The sequence below is a fragment of the Haemorhous mexicanus genome (assembly GCF_027477595.1).
Source record: "Haemorhous mexicanus isolate bHaeMex1 chromosome 35 unlocalized genomic scaffold, bHaeMex1.pri SUPER_35_unloc_3, whole genome shotgun sequence".
Classification (NCBI taxonomy): Eukaryota; Metazoa; Chordata; class Aves; order Passeriformes; family Fringillidae; genus Haemorhous; species Haemorhous mexicanus.
Window position 1 is genome coordinate 80390 of NW_026775989.1, and position 17534 is coordinate 97923.

The 17534-nt window shown below is 61.2% G+C and overlaps 1 protein-coding gene, 1 long non-coding RNA gene and 5 other non-coding genes across 7 annotated transcripts; 2 read left to right on the forward strand and 5 right to left on the reverse strand.

Moving 5' to 3' along the window:
- Window positions 1-6015: 6015 nt before the first annotated feature.
- Window positions 6016-6220, forward strand: LOC132322729 (U2 spliceosomal RNA). The gene has a single exon (XR_009485164.1). It is a non-coding gene; the product is annotated as a U2 spliceosomal RNA (small nuclear RNA).
- Window positions 6221-8986: 2766 nt separating this feature from the next.
- LOC132322728 (U2 spliceosomal RNA) lies at window positions 8987-9177 on the reverse strand. The gene has a single exon (XR_009485163.1). It is a non-coding gene; the product is annotated as a U2 spliceosomal RNA (small nuclear RNA).
- A 1150-nt stretch (window positions 9178-10327) lies between these two features.
- On the reverse strand, window positions 10328-10394 carry LOC132322731 (small nucleolar RNA SNORD31). The gene has a single exon (XR_009485166.1). It is a non-coding gene; the product is annotated as a small nucleolar RNA SNORD31 (small nucleolar RNA).
- Window positions 10395-11338: 944 nt separating this feature from the next.
- LOC132322732 (small nucleolar RNA SNORD22) lies at window positions 11339-11464 on the reverse strand. The gene has a single exon (XR_009485167.1). It is a non-coding gene; the product is annotated as a small nucleolar RNA SNORD22 (small nucleolar RNA).
- A 2037-nt stretch (window positions 11465-13501) lies between these two features.
- Window positions 13502-13575, reverse strand: LOC132322730 (small nucleolar RNA SNORD26). Its single transcript, XR_009485165.1, has one exon. It is a non-coding gene; the product is annotated as a small nucleolar RNA SNORD26 (small nucleolar RNA).
- A 1133-nt stretch (window positions 13576-14708) lies between these two features.
- LOC132322717 (ubiquitin-like FUBI-ribosomal protein eS30 fusion protein) lies at window positions 14709-16082 on the reverse strand. The gene is made up of 5 exons (XM_059837421.1): window positions 15986-16082; window positions 15353-15435; window positions 15116-15263; window positions 14973-15028; window positions 14709-14868 (listed from the first exon to the last, which is right to left on the reverse strand). The coding sequence occupies exons 2-5, from the start codon at window positions 15425-15427 to the stop codon at window positions 14743-14745; spliced, it is 405 nt and encodes a 134-aa protein (XP_059693404.1). The 5' UTR covers window positions 15428-15435; window positions 15986-16082; the 3' UTR covers window positions 14709-14742.
- A 90-nt stretch (window positions 16083-16172) lies between these two features.
- LOC132322727 (uncharacterized) lies at window positions 16173-17176 on the forward strand. Its single transcript, XR_009485162.1, has 4 exons — window positions 16173-16238; window positions 16325-16392; window positions 16737-16771; window positions 17143-17176. It is a non-coding gene; the product is annotated as an uncharacterized LOC132322727 (long non-coding RNA).
- Window positions 17177-17534: the final 358 nt, after the last annotated feature.

Below are 17534 nucleotides of genomic sequence, written 5' to 3' on the forward strand. Positions count from 1 at the left end.
GGGGTGGTGACACTGGTGACAATGACAGGGTGGTAGTGACAGGATGATGAGGGGTGACACCGGGTGACATTGGCAGAGGTGACAGTGGACAGGCTGAGGATGATGGGGGTTGACACCGGTGACACTGACAGGGTGGCAGTGACAGTGTGAGGGGGTGGTGACACCAGTGACGTTGGCAGAAGTGACAATGACAGGGTGAGGGTGATGAGGGTGACACCGGTGACATTGGCAGAGTTAACAATGACAGGGTGGCAGTGACAGGATGATGAGGGATGACACCGGTGACATTGGCAGAGGTGACAGTGACAGGCTGAGGATGATGGGGGGTGACACCGGTGACACTGACAGGGTGACACTGACAGGGTGGCAGTGACAGGGTGGCAGCAGCGGTTTGGGTGACACAGCCTGGGGTGACACCGGTGACAGGGACACCTGGAACAGTGACAGTGACACCGGTGACAGGGGGGTGGCACTGGGGTCCCCTGGGGGTCAATTTGGGGTCCCCAAAATGGGGGTGGGGTCATTTTGAGGGGGGTGGGGCTGTTCTGGGACCCAAAAAAGTGGGGGGAGGGGTCCCCAAAAAGGGGGAGGGGCCAGGCCAGGGGTGGGGCCGGGGGTGGGGCCGCCCTTGGCCCGGGCTCGGGATTTTGGGGGGGGGTGGGGCCGGGTTTGGGATTTTGGGGTGGTGGGGGGTGGGGCCGGGATTGGGATTTGGATTTGCGGGGAGGGTGGGGACAGGGTGGGGACAGATTTGAGGGTTGGGGGGGGTTGGGGCCGCATTTGGGATTTGGGGGGGGCGGTCCGGCTGTGCCCCCCCCCGCACCGCCCGCCCCCATCCCGAGGAGGAGGAGGAGGAGAGAGGAGGTGGAGGAGGAGGAGGAGGTGGCAGCGCGATGCTGGTGGCGCTGGTGGCGCTGGTGGCCGTGGCGGTGGCGGGGGGGGACTCGGGGGTCGCCCCGCCGACCCCCCCGTGCCGCTGGGATTCGGGCCGGTGGCGGCGGGCGGCTGCGGGGACAGGGACGAATGTCGCACGGCCGCCGTGTGCCACCACATGTGCCTCAACCACCACGGTGGCTTCGCTTGTCATTGTCACCGCGGCTTCGTCCTGCAGCCCGACGGGGTCACCTGCCGCCGCCGCCGCCGCCCGGGACACCGGGGACAGCCCGGGACCCCTCCCGAGCGGCCCGGGGGACAGCGGGGACAGCCCGGGACCCCTCCCCAGGGGCTCGGGGGACAGCGGGGACAGCCCGGGACCCCTCCCCAGGGGGGACACCCGGAGCTGCCCGAGGGGACCCGGCGCGGTTGGAGCGGCCGGGGATGGAGAGCCCGGGACCGGCGGCGGGACGGGACCGGAGGAGGTGAAGCCTCGGCCCGGGATTCGGCACCGGAGCGGAACCGCGGCTCGCAGGAGGATTCGGACCGGGATCCCCAACCGGATTCGCAGCAGGATCCGCGTCCGGGCTCGCTCTGGGATCCACAGCAGGGTTCGGCACCGGGGAGGCACCGGGAGACGCGGCCGGGGCGGAACCGGGGCTCGCACGGGGATTGGGACCGGGATCCGGACCGGGATCTGGAGGATTGGGACCGGGATCCCCACCGGGATCTGGACCGGGATCCGGACCGGGATCTGGAGGATTGGGACCGGGATCCCCACCGGGATCCGGACCGGGATCCCCACCGGGACCTGGAGGATTGGAACCGGGATCCCCACCGGGATCCGGACCGGGATCCCCACCGGGATTTGGACCGGGACTTGGACCAGAATACCCACCAGGATCTGGACCGGAATCGGGACCGGGATTGGGACCGGGATCCCCACCGGGATCTGAACCGAGATTCCCACCAGGACCTGCCCCTGGAGCGGCACCGGGACTCGCACGGGGAGTGGAACCGGGATAAGGACCGGGATTTGGACGGTGATCCGAACCGGGATCCAGACCGGGATTTGGACGGTGATCCGAACCGGGATCCAGACCGGGATTCCCACCAGGATTTCCGTGAGGATTCCCAGCCCGGCGGGCAGCGGGATTGGCACCGGGATTTGCCCGAGGATTCCCGGGAGGATTCGCCCCCGGGAGGGCACCGGGATTCGCACCGGGAGTGGCAGCAGGATTTGCACCGGCACCGGGAGGGTTCGCACCGGGACTCGCACAGACAGCGGGGGCTGGGCCCGCCCCGGTACCGGGGATGGCACCGGGACTCCCTCCAGGGGTCTCACAGGGGGTCCCACCGGGATTTGCCCCCTTCCCCCGTGCCCCCCTATAGGGACGAGGACCCCGATCCTTACGGGGACCCCTACGGGGACCTGGGGGACCCCGACACCTACGGGGACCCCTACGGGGGCCAGGCCCCCCCCTACCGGGCCGAGGACCCCGGGGAGGGGCCGTGGGACCCCGAAACGGAGCCCTGGGACCCCGACATTTATGGGGACCCCTACGGGGACCCCTACGAGGACGAGGACCCCCAAGAGGAGCCCTGGGACCCCGCCCCGCCCCCCTCGGACCCCTACAGGGACCCCGAGCCCGGGAGCCTCCGGGAGGGGCCGGGACCCCCAAACCCGGCCCTGGGACCCCTATGGGGACCCCCAGAGTGAACTTGGGGACCCCCAAACCAGGACCTGGGACCCCTATGGGGACCTCCAGAGTGAGCCCGGGGACCCCCAGACCCAGTCCTGGGACCCCTATGGGGACTCCTATGGGGATGGGGACCCCCAGAATGGGCCCGGGGACCCCCAGACCCAGCCCTGGCACCCCTATGGGGACCCCCAGAGTGAACCTGGGGACCCCGAACCCAGGACTTGGGACCCCTATGGGGACCCCTACAGTGATGAGGACCCCCAGGATGACCCCATAGGGGACCCCCAGAGGGCCCCTGACCCCGAGGCTGAACCCTGGGACCCCCCGAGGGACCCCCATGGACTCAGCCCCTCCCCCAGGCCCCATAGGGACCCCCAAACCTCCTCCTCCATCCCCCAGTCGCCCCCAAGTTCTCGCCCAGTTGACCCCCCAGAATCCCAGTTGCCCCCAGTTGCCCCTGCAACTGCCCCCCCCGACCCCAGAGTCCCCCAGTTTGACCCAGTTACCCTCCCAGTTACCCCTCCCAGAACCCAGGACCTCCCAGTTACCCCCCCAGTTGTCCCAGTGACTCCGCCAGTTGCCCTCCCCAGGGTCAAGGACCCCCCAACTGCCCCCCCTAAATCCCAGTTGCCCCCAGTTACCCCCGCAACTGCCCCCCCCAAGCCCAGAACCCCCCAGTTTGGCCCAGTTACTCCCCCCAGGGCCAAGGACTCCCCAGTTTCCTCCCCAAAATCCCAGTTGCTCCCAGTTACCCTCCCAGTTCCCCCCCCGGCTGCTCCCCCAAAAGCCAAGGACTTCCCAGTTGCCCCAGTTGCCCCCCCCAGTTACCCTCCCAGTTGCCCCAGTTGCCTCCCCAGTTGCTCCCCGAACCCCCAAAACCCTCCCAGTTGCCCCAGTTACCCTCCCAGTTGCCCCAGTTACCCCCCCCACAGGCCAAGGGCTCCCCAGTTGCCCCCCCAGTGGCCCCAGTGACCCTCCCAGTTGCCCCCCCCAGTGGCCCCAGTTGCCCCCAGAGCCCCTCCCAGTTTGGGCTCCCTGCGGGTGGGGCTGCTGTTCGCCCTGCCCGTGGCACTGGGAGGGGCACTGGTTATACTGGGAGCACTGGGAGGGCTGGGAAAGCCCCCCCCGGCCTCCCCTGCCCAGCCCCCACTGAGGCTGAGGGTGCAGGGGGGGGGCCCAAACTGGGAGGGGACCCCCCAAACTGGGAGGGGACCCCCCAAACTGGGAGTCCAAACTGGGAAAGGACCCCTGAACTGGGAGTGGTTACCCCAAACTGGGGGGAGGACCCCTCCCAAACTGGGGGAGACGGCTCAAACTGGGAGCCCCCCCCCCACCCAAAACCAGTTCAGGGCTCCCCCCCACCGCACCCCGCCCCTTCCCAAACTGGGAGTCCAAACTGGGAAAGGACCCCCAAACTGGGATCGGCCCCAAACTGGGAAAGGACCCCCAAACTGAGACAGGGACTCTTCCCAAACTGGGATTGTTCACCCCAAACTGGGAGAGGAACCCCAAAATGGGATTGTTCACCCCAAACTGGGAGAGGAACCCCAAACTGGGATTGTTCACCCCAAACTGGGAGAGGAACCCCAAACTGGGATTGTTCACCCCAAACTGGGATTTTTCACCCCAAACTGGGATTGTGAACCCCAAACTGGGAGAGGAACCCCAGACTGGGATTGTTCACCCCAAACTGGGATTGTTCACCCCAAACTGGGAGAGGAGCCCAAACTGGGATTGTGAACCCCAAACTGGGATTTTTAACCCCAAACTGGGATTTTTAACCCCAAACTGGGACTGCCCCCCTCCCCCAGTCCCGCCCTGCCCCCCAGGTGGGGGAGGGGCGGGGGGGGCGAGGGCAATAAAGGGCCGGTGCTGCCCCTCCCCCACCCCGCTCCTGAGTCCTTTTTTTGGGGGGAGGGGCAGGTGGGGGTGCGCGCGGTGGGGGAGGGGCGGGCAGGGCCGGCTCCCCTCCCCCTCCCCCTCCCGCTCCAGCTGTTGAGCGGATCCAGCTGTGGGTGGGGGAGGGCGCGGCCCCTGAGTCACCGCCGGGCTCGGGGTCCCCTGGGGGGGGGAGGGGCGGGGAACGCCCAGGACAGGGGGTCCCCCGGGGGGGGAGGGGCGTGACGTCATTGCTGAGAGGGGGAGGGGGGGGCAGGGAGAGGGGGAGCTCCTGGGAGCGTCCCAGTTTGGACCAGTAAAAGCCGGACAGGAGCAGTCCCCACTGGTGTCCCCATCCCAGTTCAAACCAGCACAAACTGGGCAGGGCCAGTCCCACCAGTGTCCCCATCCCAGTCCCACCAGTGTCCCCATCCCAATTTGGACCAGTGTCCCCATCCCAGTTCAAACCAGTAGAAACTGGGCAGGACCAGTCCCCACTGGTGTCCCCATCCCAGTTCCCCCAGTGTCCTCATCCCAGTTTGGACCAGTGTCCCCATCCCAGTTCAAACCAGTAGAAACTGGGCAGGACCAGTCCCCACTGGTGTCCCCATCCCAGTTCCCCCAGTGTCCTCATCCCAGTCCCACCAGTGTTCCCATCCCAGTTCAGACCAGTGTCCCTATCCCAGTTCAAACCAGTACAAACTGGGCAGGGCCAGTCCCTCCACTGTCCCCATCCCAGTTCCCCCAGTGTCCCCATCCCAGTTCAAACCAGTAGAAACTGGGCAGGACCAGTCCCCACTCGTGTCCCCATCCCAGTCCCACCAGTGTCCCCATCCCAGTGCCCCCAGTGTCCCCATCCCAGTTTGGACCAGTGTCCCCATCCCAGTTCAAACCAGTACAAACTGGGCAGGGCCAGTCCCACCAGTGTCCCCATCCCAGTCCCACCAGTGTCCCCATCCCAGTTCAAACCAGTAGAAACTGGGCAGGACCAGTCCCCACTCGTGTCCCCATCCCAGTGCCCCCAGTGTCCCCATCCCAGTCCCACCAGTGCCCCCATCCCAGTCCCACCAGTGTCCCCATTCCAGTCCCACCAGTGTCCCCATCCCAGTTCCCCCACTGTCCCCATCCCAGCTCAAACCAGTGTCCCCATCCCAGTCCCATCAGTGTCCCCACCCCAGTTCCCGCACTGTCCCCATCCCAGCGCCACCAGTACAGCCCGGGTGGCGCGCAGGGGGCGGAGCGAATGCAAACCCCAGCGCGCCGTTCACCAATCACGTTGCGCGCATAGAGCGAAGGGGCGGGGCGTCAGAATAGGCGGTGATGCAGGCGCGGTTATGCAAATTAGCCACGGGTGCGCGCCAAAGGCATCATGGGAGCGAAAATTTGGGGAGAATTTCGGGATTTTCGGGGTCGGCGCGTACAAAACCGGAAACAAAGCGCAGAAGGCGATGGAGAAAAGCTCCAGGAAGGGCTCCGGGGCGGGCGGAGCGCGGCGCGGGGGTGGCCGTGAGGTGCGGGCGGGCCGGGCGGGTTGGGGCGCGGCGCGGGGGCGTGTCTCGGTATCGCTTCTCGGCCTTTTGGCTAAGATCAAGTGTAGTATCTGTTCTTATCAGTTTAATATCTGATACGTCCTCGATGAGACGTCCTCGATGAGAGGACTTTATATTAAACGGATTTTTGGGCTCGGGAGTTGGACCCGGAGCTTGCTCCCTCCGCTCCGCGCATCGTCCCGGTATTGCAGTGCCTCCGGGAACGGTGCACCCCTCACGGGGACCTTTGCGTGGTGAAAAATAGATGGAAAAAAACCGCTTCAATCGTGATTATATCGCGATATCAGCCACGGTTCAGCCTCTCCTAAACCTCTTACAGCTCGCTTGTTTCGTGCTGTGCTCATTGTCCCGGTATTGCGGTGCCTCCGGGAACGGTGCACCCCTCACGGGGACCTTTGCATGGTGAAAAATAGATGGAAAAATCCCATTAATCGTGATTATATCGCGATAGGAGCTACGGTTCAGCCTCTCCTAAACCTTTTACAGCTCGCTTGTTTCGTGCTGTGCTCACCGTCCCGGTATTAACTGCTTCAATCGTGATTATATCGCGATATCAGCCACAGTGTCCCGGTATTGCAGTGCCTCCGGGAACGGTGCACCCCTCACGGGGACCTTTGCATGGTGAAAGATAGATGGAAAACTGCTTCAATCGTGATTATATCGCGATAGGAGCTACGGTTCAGCCTCTCCTTAACCTTTTACAGCTCCCTTCTTTCGTGCTGTGCTCATCGTCCCGGTATTGCAGTGCCTCCGGGAACGGTGCACCCCTCATGGGGACCTGAAGTGGTGAAAGATAGACTGAAAATCCCATAAATCGTGATTATATCGCGATATCAGCCACGGTTCAGCCACTCCCTAACCTTTTACAGCTCGCTTGTTTCGTGCTGTGCTCACCGTCCCGGTATTGCAGTGCCTCCGGGAACGGTGCACCCCTCACGGGGACCTGAAGTGGTGAAAGATAGACTGAAAATCCCATAAATCGTGATTATATCGCGATATCAGCCACGGTTCAGCCACTCCCTAACCTTTTACAGCTCCCTTATTTCATGCTGCGCTCACCGTCCCGGTATTGCGGTGCCTCCGGGAACGGTGCACCCCTCACGGGGACCTTTGCATGGTGAAAGATAGATGGAAAAATTCCTTAAATCGTAACAATATCGCGATAGGAGCTACGGTTCAGCCTCTCCCTGACCTTTTACAGCTCCCTTCTTTCGTGCTGTGCTCACCGTCCCGGTATTGCGGTGCCTCCGGGAACGGTGCACCCCGCACGGGGACCTAAAGTGGTGAAAGATAGACTGAAATCTTCTTTAATCGTGATTATATCGCGATATCAGCCACACTGTCCCGGTATTGCAGTGCCTCCGGGAACGGTGCACCCCTCACGGGGACCTTTGCATGGTGAAAGATAGATGGGAAACTGCTTCAATCGTGATTATATCGCGATAGGAGCTACGGTTCAGCCTCTCCTTAACCTCTTACAGCTCGCTTGTTTCGTGCTGTGCTCACCGTCCCGGTATTGCAGTGCCTCCGGGAACGGTGCACCCCTCACGGGGACCTGAAATGGTGAAAAATAGATGGAAAACTGCTTCAATCGTGATTGTATCGCGATAGGAGCTACGGTGCAGCCTCTCCTTAACCTCTTACAGCTCCTTTCTATCGTGCTGTGCTCACCGTCCCGATATTGCGGTGCCTCCGGGAACGGTGCACCCCTCACGGGGACCTGAAGTGGTGAAAGATAGACTGAAAATCCCATAAATCGTGATTATATCGCGATATCAGCCACGGTTCAGCCAGTCCCTAACCTTTTACAGCTCGCTTGTTTCGTGCTGTGCTCACCGTCCCGGTATTGCAGTGCTTCCAGGAACGGTGTACCCCCAACGGGGACATCTACTGGTGAAAAATAATGCAAAAGCTAGCTGGAAGTGACAGCAATCGGGATTATGTCGCGATATCAGCCCCGTGGTCCCTGTATGACAGCGCGTTGGGGAGCAGTGTCCCCCCTACGGCGGTCTATTGTGGGTGACAGAGATGAAAACGACACCAAGAGATGTGAGGGCGAATTGAGCCGCGCTTCCATCGCTCGCTTCGGCGCGCTCCTTGCACGGCCCCGCTTCCTGCAGCGCCTGGGGCCGTGTCTGCTGTCGCGATAGGCTCACGATACACCTCAGGTACCGAATTACCGGCCCCCAGGCGGCGGCGGGAGCGAGGAGAAGTTGGCGCCGTTTTTTACGGAGCCCTGCGGGGATGGGGGAAAGCGGCGGCTCCCGACGAGAGCTCGGTACCGTTTTAAAGAGAGAGAATCCCCCGAACAACCGGCTCGGAGCGGGCGGGACCGTGGGCGAGGGCCCGAGAGCGGTGCCGCGTTCTCGGGAGCGCTGCAATACAGGGACAGGGGCGTCGGTACCGCGGCCAAACCGCTGGTTTAGGGGGGTTTGATCTGTTTTTCACCATGCAAAGGTCCCCATTGGGGTGCACCCTTGCCGGAGGCACTGAAATACCGGGACACTGTGGCTGATATCGCGACATAATCACGATTTCATCCCTATTTGGGTATTTTTAATCTCTCTTTCACCATGCAAAGGTCCCCGTGAGGGGTGCACCGTTCCCGGAGGCACTGCAATACCGGGACGGTGAGCACAGCATGAAATAAGTGAGCTGTAAAAGGTTAGGGAGTGGCTGAACCGTAGCTCCTATCGCGATATAATAACGATTTATGGGATTTTCAGTCTATTTTTCACCACTTCAGGTCCCCGTGAGGGGTGCACCGTTCCCGGAGGCACTGCAATACCGGGACACTGTGGCTGATACCGCGATATAATCACGATTGAAGCAGTTTTCCATCTATCTTTCACCACTTCAGGTCCCCATGAGGGGTGCACCGTTCCCGGAGGCACTGCAATACCGGGACAGTGTGGCTGATATCGCGATATAATCACGATTAAAGAAGATTCCAGTCAATTTTTCACCATTTTAAATCCCCGTGCGGGGTGCACCGTTCCCGGAGGCACTGCAATACCGGGACGATGCGCGGAGCGGAGGGAGCAAGCTCCGGGTCCAACTCCCGAGCCCAAAAATCCGTTTAATATAAAGTCCTCTCATCGAGGACGTATCAGATATTAAACTGATAAGAACAGATACTACACTTGATCTTAGCCAAAAGGCCGAGAAGCGATACGGAGGTAGGGCCCCGCGCCGCGCCCCAACCCGCCCGGCCCGCCCGCACCTCACGGCCACCCCCGCACCGCGCTCTCAGCCCCCACATCCCGGTCCCGGCCTCTTTCCCCGGCTCATCCCGCACTTTCCTCCCGCCTTCCGCACGATCCGACCCCCAAAACCCCGAAATTCTCCCCAAAAATCATCCCAGCATGCCTTTCGCGCGTGGCGGCTCGATAAATCTACATATCTCCGCCCCTTTATGCAAACAGCCTTCCGCTGGTCATTCCTAGCCCCGCCCACCGCTTTTTTTCCCGCCTCGCATTTTGATTGGCAGGCTCTGCATCTTTATTTGCATTCGCTCCGCCCACTTACATTTGAGCTGTTGATTAGCATAACTCCGCCTCTCGCCGCACAAGCCCCGCCCCTCCATGATAGTACGTCTCTTGCCTGCCCGCTCATTTGCATTCGCCCTGCCCCGCCCCCGCCCTTCTTCCCATGGGGGTCCCACCTTCCCCCCAAGGAGCTGGGGAGGAGGGGGGAGCAGAGGGACCCCCCAAAAAAACCCCAAAAAACCCCAAAAGTAGCCGCGCCGCGCTCGCACCCCTCCCATCCCGATCCCGGCCTCTTTCCCCAGCTCGTCCCGCACTTTCCTCCCGCGTCCCGCGCGATCCGACCCCAAAAATCCCGAAATTCCACCCAAATCTGCGCTCCCATGATGCCTTTGGCGGCATCGCGGCACTCATTTGCATATTAGACCCGTTTATCTGCATAGCTCCACCCCCCTCGCTTTGCCTTTTGCCACCGCCCATCACATGAAAGCCCCGCCCCTCAGGGAGCAGCTCGTTATCTGATTGGAGGAGCGAGCACCTTCATTTGCATTCGCCTCGCTCATTGGTTAACCCAATAAAGCATCTCATTAGCATAACCACGCCCTGTACATATTGATTACACCTCGCCCCGGGGTTTTCCCCTCACCAAAAAACCACAAATTCGATGTTTTTAACAAAAACAGCAATTTTTATTTTGTAATAATGAAAAATTAATGATCCAAGAGCTGGAAAAAGAAATTTTAAGGAGTTTTGAGTTTTCAGATTTATGTAGGACCCCTAAATTTCCATTTGTGTCCCCCCCCCACCATGGACCCCCCAAAATGCCCCAGGTCCCCCCAGAGCCTCAGAGGGACCGATCAATCACAGGGCTCAGTCTGGGGCGGTATCGCTTCATCCTCGGCAGGGGGGACCCCAAAAACACCCCCAAACCCCCCTCCCAAAAATCTAAAACCTACTCCCCAAACCCAAAATCCCCTCCCTAAAAAAAACCCCAAAATCCTCTCCCCCAAAATCCCCTCCCTACACCCCAAATCCACTCTCAAAACACCCCAACTTTAAAAATCCTCTTTTTAAAACAACCCCAAAATCCTTTTAGCTCCCTTCCCCCACAACCCCCCAGACTCACCTGAGCCTTGGCTCACCTGCAGCACCTGTGGGCAGCAGAGGGGGGAGGGGTTTTAGGGTGTCCCCTCCTCCCCAGGACCCCCCCCAGGGCCCCCCACCCCAATTTTTCAGGTGTTCGGGTGTTTTCAGGGGGGTCAAAGTGAGCTAGAGACATCATCACCAAAACTGGGGGGCTCTCTGTGAGGATGACATCACCTATGATGTCATTAGTTGGGCCACACCCCCTCATTTACATACCTGGATCTCAGTGTGTTCCTGGCTGGAATCACCTGGAATGAGGGGACACAAAGGGGGGGTCAGGGGGGGTCTTTGAGGAATTTGGGGACCCCAAAAGGGGGGGAAGCCCCCCTGGGTCAGTCCTTGGAGTTGTCAGCAGCAGCTTCAGCCGAACGAGATTCATTGGGGTCATCACCCCTGGGGGGCCCCAAACCCACCCCAAAACCCCCCAATTTTACCCCAAATTCACCCAAAGGGGGGGGGGGGGGGTCACCCCAATAGGGGGTGCACATCCCACCCATGGGACCCCCCCCCCCCAGGTGAACAATTCCCCTCAGAATGAGAATTTACCTTGAATTTTTTCCCAAATTCATGAATTTGATTCAAACCCCCCCAAATTCCTCCATGGGGGTTGGGGTCACCCCGTTCAGAGCCCTGCAATGGAATTGAGGGGGAGGGGTCAGCCTGAGCCCTGGACACCCCAAAGCCCCCCCAGGAGCCCCCCAGGCCCCCTCAGACCGTCCCCTCTGGGACTGCTCGGCCTCCTCTCCCCCCGGGGGCTCCAGGGGGTTCCACCTTTGCAGGTCCTGGGCCCTCCGGGGGGGTCAGACACGTGAGGGTTTCCTCATGGGGGGCCTGGCACCCCAAATCCCACCTTGGGACCCCCAAACCCCATCTTGGGACCCCAAAACTCCACCCCAGGATCCCAAATCTTACCCTGGAACCCCAAATCCCACCTTCGGACCCCCAAACCCCTCCTTGTGACCCCAAAACTCCACCCCAGGACCCCAAATCTAACCCTGGAACCCCAAATCCCACCTTGGGACCTCCAAACCCCTCCTTGTGACCCCAAAACTCCACCCCAGGATCCCAAATCTTACCCTGGAACCCCAACTCCCACCCTGGAACCCCAAATCCCACCTTGGGACCCCCAAACCCGACCCTGTGACCCCAAAACTCCACCCCAGAATCTCAAATCTTACCCTGGAACCCCAACTCCCACCCCAAGAGCCCTAAATCCCACCTTGGGACCCCCAGATCTCACCTGGGACCCCCAAACCCCTCCTTGTGACCCCAAAACTCCACCCCAGGATCCCAAATCTTACCCTGGAACCCCAAATCCCACCTTGGGACCCCCAAACCCCTCCTTGTGACCCCAAAACTCCACCCCAGGATCCCAAATCTTCCCCTGGAACCCCAAATTGCACCTTGGGACCCCCAAATCCCTCCTTGTGACCCCAAAACTCCACCCCAGGATCCCAAATCTTACCCTGGAAGCCCAAATCCCACCCCAAGAGCCCTAAATCCCACCTGGGACCCCCAAACCCCACCCCAGGGACCCCAACCCCACCCCAGGAGCCCCAAATCCCATCCCAAAGACCCTAAACCTGAAGCTGGGACCCCCAGCCCCACTTCATGATTCACAAACCCCATTTCAGGGACCCCAAACCCCACCCTGGAACACTCAAATCCCATCTCCCCCACCCTAAATCCTGTATCAGGGACCCCCAAACCCCATTTCAGGGACCCCAAACCCACTCGGGACCCCCCAACACTCACCAGGCCCCCGGGGACCCACAGCTCCCATGGCCATGATGGAAATTGGGGAGGTCAGGGGGGTCCCGTGGCTGTGGAGAAAATTGGGGGCTCAGGGAGGGCTCAGCCCCCCACAGGGGGGTGCAGCCCCCTCCCCAAATCCGATCAGGGCTTTGGTAACTCTGCTGCCATCGGACTCATCCTCCAGCTCTGGGTGTCATCGCTTCGGAATGGGGGGGCTGGGGAGGGGGTTGGGGGGGGTTCAGGGGGGCTCTGACCTGAGGGGAGTCACTGTGGTCACTTCATGGTGGCCTGAGGGTCACCCCGGGCTCAGACACCTCCCACTGCAAAATAGAAATTAATTGCATTGAGTTGTTATCAAGTAATTTAATTATAACAATTAAATTCCTATTAATTAGTTAATAGCTGCTCTCAGCGGTTACGTGGCATCAGGGACCCTCAGCCATATGCTTGTCATTGTCACTCCTCACAGAACAGCCAAAAATGTGGGAGGGGACCCCAAAATCTGCTCTTAGGGGAGGAGAAAATTCCACTTTTTCACCCAAAAACGGGGGGCTCACCTGGGATGGGGACATGGGAAACCCGCCGATGAGGATTCCATCATCCTAGAGCTGGAAAAAGGAATTAAAATAGAAATTAAGAGTCTTGAAACTCCTGGAAAACCTCCCGAAATCCCTCCACAACCCAAGAGTTACGCAGAGACCCCCAAAATTCCCTTTTGTGATTTTCCCAGAGCCTCAGAGGGAACAGACCAATCACAGGGCTCAGTTTGGGGCGGTATCGCCTCAGCCCCGGCAGGGGGGACCCCAAAAAAAGCCCCAAAATCCCCTCCCCAAACCCCCTGACTCACCTGAGCCCCCACGGCTCGCTCATGCTTTAAAAACAAGAAAAAAACCGCTAAAAATACTGATTTGAACAAAGTAAGCCCATATAAAAAGGTAAAATTTTAGTGCTACGACGCTTTATTAGAACCCTAACGAGGATTTGGATTTCCACACGTGGTTTATGCCTCACAAAAAGATTTAACTCCTTCCCAAGAGGGTCTGATCCTCTCCACGAGGGTCCTAAACCCCCCCCCCCCACCCGGGGATCTGGAGCCCCCTCCTGGGTCAGTGCTACTCAGATTATTCCAGAAGCTTCTCCACTGACCCATCAGCAAGAGAGAGTTCAGGGTGATCATCCCCGCAGCACTGCTGCCCTAAAATCCAGTTTATTAAACCCAAAAAGACGCACCTCAGGAAGGAGCAGCATTTCCCCGGCAAAAACACTAAAAAGGAAACAAAAGAAAAAAATAAATTAGAGTCACACGATATGAAAATACAGGACAGCCAACCCACAGGCCGGGGCAGGACAAGCCCTCAGAGAACTCTAAAATTCTTCACCGCGCCATCAGCACAGGTCTGTGAGAATCTCATCCCCGAGCAGCCCCCGGAGAAGGCGCGGACCCCTCACGGAATCCCTCAGGGACGGAGTCAGTGACTGCACCGTAAAGGGAACGGCACCTGGAGGGCTCCAGGCTGCTCCCCATTAACCAGGAGAGAGGGAATGCAGTTATCTAAGCCGCTGCACCTCCCTGATATCCACCCATAGTCCCCCCACCTCAGGCACAGCCCAAAAGAAACCGAGACAAACCTCCTCCCACCGCCGCTAGGACAAAATGGCCGCCACGCTCCCTCATGGGCCTTTAAATAGCGCGCGGGGCATGCCGGGAAAGGGGGCGGGGCGCGAGCGCTGAGGGAGGAGAAAAGGCGGGAAAGGCGCGAGGAGTGGGGGGCGCCCCCTGGCGGGTGAGGCCGTGAGGGGAATCTCCGGGGGGTTTTTTTTTTTTCGGAATTCCAACCGAATTCGTTCGGCACCGCTCGGAAGGGTTCGGAGCCATCAATTAATTCTCTTGATGGTTTTTCAGCTCCGCCAATCGGGTGTTTCCGGCTCTTTCCGCGCGTTCCTCGGCTTCACTCGGGTGTTTCCGTCACCATTCGGCTCTCTAATCCCCGCCTCCCGCTGCACTCGGTCTTTTCCGTCAACGTTCGGCTTTCTCAGCCCCGCCTACAGCGGCGCTCGGGTATTTCCGGCACCGTTCGGCTGTCTCCGCCTCTCCCATAGAGACTCATTCCCCAGACAGCGTCTTCTCATTAGCAGCCTCCAAATTAACGCTCATTAAGTTCCTCCCACTAATTAACCACCCCATCAGCTGCTCGGGAACCCCCATTAACCCGTTCCAGGCCAACTTCACCCCCAAACCACTCTGAACACAACCAACTTTAAAACAAAGTTAAAAAACCTCAAGAAAAGCATCAAAAAAAGCTCGAAAAGCCCCAAAATGCTGGGAACGGAGCCCAGATTCTTTTATTGTGCTCAGGAGTTGGCGTTGGGACCCTTCTTCTTGCCGAAGGTGGGCACCACGTTGACGAAGCGCCGGTTGTACTGCATGCGCCGCTTGGCCCGCCCTGTCTTCTTCTTCTTCTTCTCCTGCTTGGCCACCTGATTGGAAACCAAGGAGTCAGGGGGGGGTCCCCAAAACTCTAGCAGGGTCCCCAAACCCCGTGAGGGTCCCCAAAGCCGGGGGGAGCCCCCTCAGCGCTCACCTTGGGGGTCTGGCCTCTCACTTTGCCGGCGCGGGCAAGGGAGCCGTGCACCTTACCTGGGGGGAGAAAGGAAATCAGGGTGTTGGGGGGGCCGTTTTCCTAATTAATAGCCGATAATTAGCGGCCCCCCCCCCCGGAATTACCGCCCAGCAGGCGCGTGGAGAGGTCCAGGGTGGTGAATTCGGGGAGGGGGCTCTGCCCCAGCACGGCCTCATCATCGTCCAGGGGGGTCCCGGCGTGGAGCAGCACTTGGTCCTCGGGGGGGATCCCCGAAAGCTCGGCCACCCTCTCCTGGGGGAGGGGGACAAACAGGGGGGGTCAGCACCCCAAAATCTGGGGGGGATTGGGGAGGGGGACAGCCCGAATTTGGGGGCTCTCACCTTAATCTGGGCAAGGGTCTCGGAGCCGGAGAGCTCGAGGGTGAGGAGGGTCTGGCCACGGATGAAGAGCTGCATGGTGGGGGCTGGGGGGGCGGGATTTGGGGGGCTTAGGGGGGGTCCCCACAGCCCAGAAATAACGGGGAGACCCTCAGGGATCCCCTCAAGGAATTTGGGGTGGGAATTGGGGGTCTCCAGACCCTCCTGTCTCTAATTTGGGGGGGGAACCCCCCCCGATTTTCCTTCTCCCCCTGCTGCCCAGCCTGAGGGTCCCCCCCCAAAGACTCCTGGGCCTTGCTGAGCCCCCCCAAATCCTTCCTAAAGCCTCATGGACCCCCCCCAAAAACCCCGACCCCCATACGACCTCACAGGACCCTCAGGACCTCCCCCAAACGCCTCAGGCCCCCCCAAAGCCCCCGGAACCCCCAAAAAAACCTCCCAGACCCCCCTCAAGGCCTCGCAATCCCCCCCGAGACCCCCCAGGCTCGTCAAACCCTTCTCAAACCGACTCATCCCCCTCCCCCAGCACCTCACCGCCCTTCTGACCCCTCAAAAAGCCCCAATTCTCCTCAAAAAGCCCCCAAAATAAAACAAAAATCCCCAAATTCCCCCCGAACCCCTCGAGCGCGGCCTCACCGCGGCGTCTCCAAGGCGGAAAGGGGCAGCGCGCAGGCGCGGCGCGGTGACGTCACCCGCACGTAAAGCGAACGTGACGACTCCGCCATCCGGGGAACTACAAAGATGGCGGAGTCCTGGCAAGGGGCGTGGCCTGAAAAAATCTCAGGGCTCATTGGCCTAGATCGCTAGTAGGCGGAGCTAAAAGGATGTCACTTCCGGGCGGCAAATCCCTGCGTTGCCGTGGCAACGCGATGGCGGCGGCTGAGGACAGGTGGGGGAGGGGCGGGGTTCGGGGCGGGTTTGGGGGGTCCCGGTGTAGGGATTCGCCCCCCCCTCAACGTTCGGACCCCCCCGCAGCTCTTCGCTATGGCTGGAGGCTCACGAGGACCCCCTGGCCGGGCTGTGCAGCTTCCCGGGGTGCATGGGTGAGGAGGGGGCGTCGTGAGGGGAAAGGGAGTGAGGGGGGGGCGTGAGGGGGGATTTGGGGTGAGGGGGGGGTTTGGGTGAGGGGAGGTTTGGGGTGAGGGGGGGTCTCGGTTTGGGGGGGTTTTGGGGTGGCTGTGGGGAGGTCTCAGAGTGGGGGGGGGGTCTCTGGGTGGGGGTCCCTGACTGAGGGCTTTCCCCTGGGTAGGGGGAGGGGAGGATCTTTTTGAGGGGTTCCCCTGGGTCTGGGGGGGGGGGTCCCTGAGGGAGGGGGTGGTGGGGGAGATGGGGGGTGGTCCCTGAGCCCCCCGGGGTCCCCCTGAGCTCCCCCCCACCACCCTTTCAGCGCTGGTTGATCTCCATGGCGACGGCGACCACAAGGTGATTCTGATTTTGGGGAGGGGTCCCGGGGGGGGCTTTGGGGTGCCATGGGACGGGGGGGTCCCTGCGATCCTTTGGGGGGGGGGGTCCCCTGGGTGCTGGAGGGGTCTCTGGGCTGTTCTGGGGGTCCCGGGGGTGCTCTTGGGGGGGGGTCCCTGGGGGGCTCTGGGCTGTTCTGGGGGGGGGGGGGTCCCTGGGGGACTCTGGGGGTCCCTGGGCGGTTCTGGGCTGTTCTGGGGGGGTCTGGGGTGCTCTTGGGGGGGGGTCTCCGGAGGCTCTGGGCTGTTCTAGGGGGCTCTGGGGTGTTCTGGGGGTCCCTGGGGGTCCCTTGGGGGTCTCTCCTTCCCTGACCCCCCCATTTCCCCCCCAAGCTGGTGGTGGGGGTCCCCCGCGGGCCGGGGGGGCTCTGGGGGTCCCTGGTTTGTTCTGGGGGTCCCTGGGCTGTTCTGGGGGGGTCCTTGGGGGTCTCTCCCCCCCGACCCCCCCCATTTCTCCCCCAGCTGGTGGTGGGGGTCCCCCGCGGGCCGGGGGGGATCTGGGGGTCCCTGGGTTGTTCTGGGGGTCTCTGGGCGGTTCTGGGGGGGGGGTCTGGGCTGTTCTGGGGGGAGTCCTTGGGGGTGTCTCCCCCCTGACCCCCCCCATTTCCCCCCCAGCTGGTGGTGGGGGTGCCCCGCGGGCCGGGGGGGCTCTGGGGGTCCCTGGTTTGTTCTGGGGGTCTCTGGGTTGTTCTGGGGGGGTCCTTGGGGGTCTCTCCCCCTCTGAC

Excerpts from the sequence above, each read along its gene's own strand:
- LOC132322717 (XM_059837421.1), bottom strand. The coding sequence starts at position 15,427 with ATGCAGCTCTTCATCCGTGGCCAGACCCTCCTCACCCTCGAGCTCTCC. Across the intron at positions 15,264-15,352 it reads AGACCCTTGCCCAGATTAAG|GAGAGGGTGGCCGAGCTTTC; the intron begins GTGAGAGCCCCC and ends CCCCTCCCCCAG. Across the intron at positions 15,029-15,115 it reads CTCCACGCGCCTGCTGGGCG|GTAAGGTGCACGGCTCCCTT; the intron begins GTAATTCCGGGG and ends TTCTCCCCCCAG.